This window comes from Hordeum vulgare, chromosome 6H, assembly GCF_904849725.1.
Source record: "Hordeum vulgare subsp. vulgare chromosome 6H, MorexV3_pseudomolecules_assembly, whole genome shotgun sequence".
In the NCBI taxonomy this organism is placed as follows: domain Eukaryota; kingdom Viridiplantae; phylum Streptophyta; class Magnoliopsida; order Poales; family Poaceae; genus Hordeum; species Hordeum vulgare.
In genome coordinates, this window is record NC_058523.1 from 135,613,689 (window position 1) to 135,622,266 (window position 8,578).

General features: G+C 53.6%; 1 protein-coding gene and 1 pseudogene across 1 annotated transcript; both read left to right on the forward strand.

The window, feature by feature from the left end:
* Positions 1-2,614: 2,614 nt before the first annotated feature.
* LOC123405219 lies at positions 2,615-7,122 on the forward strand. Its single transcript, XM_045098994.1, has 3 exons — positions 2,615-2,657; positions 4,459-5,769; positions 6,705-7,122. The coding sequence occupies exons 1-3, from the start codon at positions 2,615-2,617 to the stop codon at positions 6,929-6,931; spliced, it is 1,581 nt and encodes a 526-aa protein (XP_044954929.1). The 3' UTR covers positions 6,932-7,122.
* Positions 7,123-8,097: 975 nt separating this feature from the next.
* Positions 8,098-8,226, forward strand: LOC123406623 (annotated as a pseudogene).
* The last annotated feature ends 352 nt before the right edge of the window (positions 8,227-8,578 follow it).

An 8,578-nucleotide genomic window follows, 5' to 3' on the forward strand; every position in this document is an offset into this window, starting at 1 on the left:
AGAGCAAGCAAACCACACCTAAACATGCATTTCTATTGCAACCAAAAATACCAGGGGCTAGACAAAACACCAAAGATCAACTCTCTAGTTGACAACTTAAATAAACGAGGCACGGAATAAATCCTACGAAAATGACAAGAGGGCAACATAGCAAAATATCGCGCGAACTAATTTACTCAAAAGCTAAAACTAATTGCACAGAAAAAACATATAAAACATGTGGGGTTGCACAACAATAATTTCACCGCACGTTAATGCGAGATATTATCCTAACACGGAAAATAAACTAGCGGCAAATCCCTACACGTAAAAATACAAATGACCGCTCTAAAATACATGGAAAATTTAGTTCCTAAAACATGGACATTTCTATTACGGCATTCGAGCTATTCGGGCACGCACGAAAAATAACTACGACAATAAACCTATCGAGACAGCACACTAAACTAGACATGCGATACGTCAAACAACGTCAAATAAATATGCAAGTTGTGAAATCGTGTTCTACTCGCAAAACTACCCCCAAAACCATATAAAATACTCCTCGTTCCGACTTACGGGTAAAAAGTTACGGCGTTTTTAATATACGGTTATTTTCTGGAATTTATTAAATTCCGAAAAATTCCTAAATAGCTAACAGGCCGAAACCATTCCTAATGGGCTATACAGGGGCATGGCGCAGTTTAAAATAGAGTGCCAGCGGCGCAACATAGAGGCCTTGGGGGTGATCACCTATTGGGCGTGGCCCGGTGCTGCACAGGTTGGTGGAGGTAGGCAGGCCGACGAGGCCAGCTGAGCCTCGGGGCGCGGCCCAGCGCAGGGAGGAGCGTTGTTGCGTGGTCGTCGTCCTCCTCTGCTCCCGATCTGGGCAGGAGGCGGCATGGCTCGAGGCGAGGTGCTAGGCACCGGCGGCGGCCAAGGGGAGGCCGGATACCGGCGAGGCACGGCGGGTAGGCCCCATCCCGGACCGGATCGGACCGGATCCCGCCGGCGGTGGGTGGCGGGGCATGCGGCGCTGTGTGGCACAGCAGATGGCGGCGGGGGTCACCGGCGGCGCGGAGGCGGGGCATGGCCGGCGGGAGGTGCTCCGGCGAGGCCTAGCGAGGAGGCGGCGACGAGGAGGCGGCGGAGCACCTCGGCAGGGAAGATCTCGCGGCCGGCAGCGGCGCTCGAGGGCCGGCGTGGGGCGCTACGGCCCGAGAGGAGGAGGCAGGGGCGGCTCGGGCGAGTGACGGCGCGACCGGGCCCGGGGAGGGCCACGGATGGGCTTCGGCGGGCCCTGCGTGCTGGTGGGAGGAGAGAGAGGGCAGCTGGGGTGGCGGCTAGGGTTAGGTGGGCGGCGCGGAAATCGAGGTGGGGGGGGGGGGGGGTTGGCTGCCTAAAATGCACTCGGGAACTATATATAGACAAATGGGGGTGCTAGGTTTAGTGAAATCTCGACCCGGATCCAACCGTGCGGTCGGATTCGGGTAATTCCGAACGCGGGAACGGTTACGAAGACGTGTAGAGGGGATATCCGGAGACGAGAGGGAGAACGGGCGGCGCGGCAACGATATTTTTAAAACACCGACAGACGTCCGACGGTAGACCGAATACGGTGCCGCTACGGTCGACCGTTCGGGTACCAGACGAACTCCGATCGCGACGAAATTCGACAGGCGGCCTAGCTATATCTAATTACGACCGCATGCCAAGTTTCACCCCAATCAAAGAAAGTTTTACGCACACTTTTGAAAACAAGACTTGACGATGCCGCGGGCGCGTGCGTGTGCGGTCAGGCTCAGAACGGACAACGCCGAGAACCGGCAACTACTAACGGATGCAAGTTTTGAAAACGGGCGGCAACGGAGATGTCGATGCAATGCAGATGATGCGCATGATGCGATGATGATGCGACAAAAGAAAATAGACACACGACAAAAACGGAATAGAGGGAAATCTTCTGGGGCGTCGGTCTCGGGCTGTCACACACACCCCTCCCCTCGTCCTATATATACCTAGGGGTTTGGGGCTGTTTTGCACACCGTTTCTTCTCTCCCTCGGCGCAGCCCTACTCCCCTCCTTCCTCCTCCTCCCACGGTGCTTGGCGAAGCCCTGCCGGGAGACCTCGTCTCTCCATCGACACCACGCCGTCGTGCTGCCGGAGATCTTCCCCAACCTCTCCCTCCTCTTTGCTGGATCAAGGTGCGGGAGACGTCACCGGGCTGCACGTGTGTTGAACGCGGAGGTGTCGTGGTTCGGCACAAGATCGAAATCACACCGCGATATGAATCGCCGCGAGTATGACTCCATCAACCGCGTTCTAGCAACGCTTCCGCTTAGCGATCTTCAAAGGTGTGAAGATGCACTCACCCCTCTCTCGTTGCTGGTCTCTCCATAGGAAGATCTGAATATGGCGTAGGAAAATTTTGAATTTATGCTACGTTACCCAACACAACATGCACCATTCAAAGTCACGTCGTCAATTTTCAACCCTTTCTGACTTCATTTGTTATCTTTTCATGCATTTACTGATTATTTTGAGCTAAATTACCCTCAACTTGAAAAAAGACAGAAGACTCACCTTTCGTCCCGGTTCTAGACACGAACTGGGACTAAAGGCGTTACGAGAGCGATGATCATTGGTCTCGTTCCTGTTTGGAACCGGGACGAAAGGGGTTAGACGAACCGGGACCCTGGCTTGACCGGCACCCTCGGCTCATAAACCGGGACTGATGCACCAATTGGTACCGGTTCGTAACAGAACCGGGATTAAAGCCCTTCTCTCGCGTGGACCAAAACCCTATTTTCTACTGATGACGGTGGGCTAGTATCCACTCATTAGGGCAAGCGGCGCTGTCTGCGTGGTCGGCTCCCTACCGCCAGTGACAGCGGCGATAGCCTGTGTTAGCCTACCGTCATAGTGGATGACTGTAGGAAAAAGGTCAGATCCGAAAAAAATCATGTTAGGTTTAGATCGGGCTTAGAGCATCTCTAGTAGAGCCCTCAAACATTCAAACCCTTAAAAATAACCGCTTTTTTACAATTTTCATCGGAAAAACGGCGTAGACTAGAACCCTTAAACCCGTAAACCCGTAAAAAAAACTAGAGGTCCAACCCTCAAACCCCTTCCCAGCCTGTAGAGGTGAGGGTTGGGGGGGGGGGGACTGCCCCCAACCCGCACTCATTTTCCCACCTCGCGCGGGAGGCAGTTGGTTCCCCCGCGCGGGAGGAATTCGCTCGGTCGCCACCGCCCCGCCGCCGCCCCGCGCTCCGGCCGTCGCCCCGCCGCCCCTCCGCACTCCAGCCGCCGCCCCGCCGCCCCTCCGCGCCCCGCGCCCCGGCCGTCGACCCGTCGACCCGCCGCCCTCCGCATCACGCCTCGCCGCCGCCCCGCGCTCCGGCCGCCGCCCCTCCACCCCTCCGCGCCCCGGTCGCCGCCCCTCCGCGCCCGCCGCCGTCCGCATCTCGCCCCGCCGCTGCCCGCGCTCTGGCCGTCACCCCCGCCGCCCCCGCGCTCTGGCAGCCCCCCCCCCCCCCCGCCCCTCCGTGCCCCGGCCGCCGCCCCGCCGGCCCACCGCGCCCCGCGCCCCGGCCGTCGACCCGTCGACCCGCCGCCCTCCGCATCTCGCCTCGCCGCCGCCCCGCGCTCCGGCCCCCGCCCCTCCACCCCTCCGCGCCCCGGTCGCCGCCCCTCCGCGCCCACCGTCGTCCGCATCTCGCCCCGCCGCTGCCCGCGCTCCGGCCGTCGCCCCGCCGCCCCCGCGCTCCGGCAGCCCCCCCCCCCCCCCCCCCCCCCCCGCCCCTCCGTGCCCCGGCCACCGCCCCGCCGGCCCACCGCGCCCCGGCCGCCGCCCCTCCGCTCCCCGGTGAGATTTTTTTTACTTTTTTAGTTTTAAATTTTTGCTTCATTGGCACTAATTGTAGCCACTTGGTATGTAGATGGACTCGTTGTCGGATTCGTCGGATTGGTCGTCATCCGACGATTCGGACATTGACGAGTTGTTGCAAGACGACGACGTCGAGATGATGAGCCTCCTCGTCGACGTGCAAGCGTTTGAAGACCGCGTGAAGCTTTTGGATCAGAGAAGAGGGTCGAAGATGGGGCGACTCACCATCTACCGGAACCGCGCTCTCGGACACGAGCATTTGATGCGAGACTACTTCGCGGAGGTACCTACATATGTGATATGTCATATGATGAAATGTGATGAAATGTGTGATATATGAAATGACAGTTTTATGGTTTGAGGTTGGGGCAAAGACTAGAACCCTCAAACCCAACCCTTATGAAATGACAGTTTTTCAACCCTTAAAAGTGTCAAAAATGGGTAATTCTCAACCCTTAAAACTGGTTTTACATTTAAGGGTTCGAGGATTCTACTAAAGATGCTCTTATATAACTTTAAAAAAAAAAGTCCAAAGAGTGAATTTTCCGCCATGGCCGCCGCTAATTGGAATCCACCTGCCCTTCCTGAGTGCGACGGTTGCGACGCCGCCGTTGCTACATCGCCCTCGCCGATCTTCACAACTGCACCACCAACTCGGGCACCACGAGCAGAGGCTCCCCGATCCAGGTGACCTTCCGCGCCGCTCACCCGCCTCTCCTCTCCTCCTTTTGCGTCCGCTGCCCCGACCTGGACTTCCTCCGCTCAAAGCCAATAGTCGTGGCCACCGACACCGACCTCGTGCTTCTCCGCGTACCCATGGACCTCAAGGCGCGCCTTGATGCACGGTCCTGGGACTACTTCGTATACAAGCCGCGAGCTCGTCAGCTGGACCTGCTCCCGAACCCGCACCCCTTGAGCTTCCACGACTCTGCGACCGCCCTCCTCAGCCGAGAAGACGGCGCCTGGTACGCCATCGCCGCCATCAGCACTTGGTGCCCAGTGTACGGGAGCAATGGTCACTCGATCATTAGGTGGGATTTCCACCTCCACCTTTACCGCTCCTCCGATTCCAAGGGTTGGATCACCACGCCCGTGTCAGTGTCAGTGGAGGAGCTTGTGAGGGACAAGCGTGTCCCGTTGCCTTGCGATGTGAAGGGTGACATGCCGTATCACAATACGGCCAAGACTCTCACTATTGGTGGTGAGAGAGGTACCGTAGCCTGGGTGGACCTCTGGCGTGGCATCCTCCTCTGTGATGTACTCGGGGAGCGACCAGTGTTCCAAGACATCCCACTACCCGCACCTGCAAGGGGAAACTGGGATAGTCTCCTCGAGCAATCCGAGCCCAACTATGTCCGTGATGTTGCAATCAGTCCGCACAAAGACGCTATCAAGTACTACATTGAGATGGCAATCTGGCCACCAATAACGTTAATGAAGATGATAACCCCTGGTTCCTATTCGGAATGGGTGCGCTATCAGTCAAGCATCACCCAGGTGATCCCTGATGGATGGAAGGCCACAATATGGAGCATGCCAATACCAGTTGCCTCATTCACATGTTGGCAGCATGACTGTCAAGTTGTAGGCAACGATGTCAGCATGGATACCAGCGACCCACATCATTGTAACCTGCTGTCTAGGCTGAGAGGCAGCGACACCACGCCAATATTGCAGAGACCTGTCATGGCATACCCTACCATAAGCATAGATGATGATATTGTCTACTTTATTTATAGTAGCAGACCCAGGGACATTGGAAAATTGGAGTTGGTGATTGCTGTTGATGTGAGGAACAAAGCCCTCCGAGGAGTAGCCCAGCTTGTTGGCCAGAAGAAGTTCATTAGTGTGCCTGCCTTCTGCACCCATGAGATCTGCAAATATCAAAGGAAGAATACAGGTAACTAACTTTTGCATTCTGCTACGTGCTCCATGTTTTTGTGTGTGACTATACGTAGGAATGCCTTTCTTGCCGTGTTGAAAATCCAGGGACATATAAAGTTTGTTTTGCACTTGATGCTTTGGTAGGGTCTGAACGACCTAGCTGTTGTGAGCTAGAGCTTATAGCAAGCTGGCACACTTAATTCAGGAGCCACTGCTTGATTATGACAATGTGATGTTATGGGAGGCTATTCGTACGGATAGTTATGTACAGTTTTTATTCAATAGAAATAAGTTACTGAACATGTGCTGTGTTTGCGTCCAACCCTTGTCAAATTGTGCAAAAAAACTGTTGTGTGAATGGACTCACAAGTACTCAGCTCTCAGGTTCCTTCAATGTTGCTGGACTTCTCCAAAGTTGAGAAACTGTACATTGCATTTTTTTTTTTGCAAGAAACTGCACATTGCCTTTATGGCATATGCTTGTTGATTAAGTGAATTGCGTGCTTGCCTTATAACATTATAATGGGAGAGGATAAGCAGACAAGAAACGTGTTTCAACATTTTCCTGGCATGACTATTGAAATTGAATTTGAGAAGACAATAAGGTCCTTTGTGTCACCATAAATCCAACCTGAACAAGTGATTGTAGTGCTTGTTGATTAAGTGAATTGTGTGCTTGCCTTAACATTATAATGGGAGAGGATAAGCTGGCAAGAAACTGGTTTCAACATTTTCCTGGCATGGCTATTGAAATTGAATTTGAGAAGACAATAAGGTCCTTTGTGTCATCATAAAGCCAACCTGAATAAGTGATTGTAGATGCAGGTTTTGGTGTCTTATTTTTGTGCTAGTAACTGACAATGAGGGTACTTTTTCTAGGTGATGGAAAATAAAGCAGTTATTGTTCTTGACCATTTTTTTATTAACATGGGCTGTAACACTTTGATGCAGGCACAACAGTAGAGATTAAACAAACTGAAAAAAAAGCTGTTAAGCAAACCGACGAAGATCTTGGGACTGGTAAACCAACTAGGGCGCATGTGAAGAAACCAGCCCGCGCAAGGCCGCCTGTGAATAAGAGGGCATTGAAGACCTATGAGTTGCTGCAAGCGAGATCCTGGAGCTGCCCAAGGCAACTTGGTCAACAGAAGCCCGATGCTGAAAGTGATATCAAGTAGCTTGTTTAATTGATTTATGAGGATTGTGCCAAAAATAATTGTCAGAATGGGTACATGATTTATGTGGAACTTGTGTAGGCTCGCTTCACTAGAGCTGAACTTGTCCGATTGTTATACTCTGTTTCGGAGCAACTTTGTTTTATTTCTTTCAGTGTTCACTGCTTTATTGTCAATATTTTTTGTGGTTGTTATTTCTCAGTTGTCTGATAACTTTTTTCTTGTTGATTCCGTGTGGTGCAGCAGCAGCATAGCCCCGTGCAAGAGATGGGGCGGCCGAGTCAGGCTGCAGGGTCCTTCTCTCTGCCCGACCGTCATATTTTCTATGAACTGACGTTTGGCAAATGCTTTGTTGTGATGTATCTGTTAAACTGATTGAGATATCGTATGTAGATAGGATACTTGTGTACCAAGTTTTTTTGAAAGATCCAGCTGCTGGCTGGCATATACTTGTGTACTAAGTTAGGATAGACATTCGGTTAGAATCTATCTCTAGTTTAAACTGAATATCTCTATCTCTATCTCCTTGTATTCAAACTACTTGTATGCATATCTCAGGGTTGCGCCTGCCTATATAAACACGTAACCGTCGCCCTAACCGGCACGACTACCGGCACGACGCTTCTAACTATTTTCACATGGTAATCAGAGCCAATCTCTTCCATCACATCTAGAGTTTAGTCACAGCTATCATGGCCACCTCCGCCGCCGCCAACTCTGGTCTCTCTAGCCAAGTCACCGAGCGGCTTACCCGAGCAAACTACATCCTATGGCGAGCCCAGATCGTGCTGCAGCTCAGAGGTGCCGGCTACTTCGGATATGTGGATGGAGCCACACCGGAGCCAGCCAGGGAGGTCGTCACCAAGGACAAGGACGGGAAGGAAATCTTCATCGTCAACCCTCACCACTCCATCTGGTTTCGAGAGGATCAACAGGTACTAGGCTACCTGCTGAACAATCTGTCTAAAGAGGTTCTGGTGCAGGTCACATCAATCTCCCATGCGCATGAACTTTGGACAGCACTGGCTAGCATGTTCTCCTCCCAGTCGCTGTCCAAGGTGAACAACATTCGCATCTCTCTCGCCAATGCCCAGAAGGGGACGCAAACGGTGGCCGCCTACTTCGCGCATATGCGATCACTCGCCGACGAACTTGCCGCGGCGGGGAAACCTCTTCCCGATGACGAGTTGATCTCGTACATCCTCGCTGGACTCGACATGGAGTACCAGCCGCTCGTCTCCGCCCTCGACGCACGCACCACGCCAGTCTCCTTCGAAGAGCTCTATGCCCAGATGAGCAACTTCGACCAGCATGCCGCGCTGTACCAGGGCACGGGCTCTGGCAGTGGATTCAAATCCTCTGCCAATGCTGCTTCACGTGGTCGAGGCGGTGGCAACTCTCGCTACCGTGGATCGCCACGCAAAGGGAAAAGCACCAACAACAGTAACCGCGACGGCGCAAACTCCCGCAGCAACAACAACAGCAACGACGGGCCCTCCTACACCAACACAAGGGGCCGTCGTAACTCCAACAACAGGTCACGGCCAGATGCCATCCGGTGCCAGATCTGTGGCAAACCGGGGCACTCGGCCAAGGACTGTTGGTACCGCTTTGAAGATGACGGCAACTCATCTCAGGACGACAAGGTCG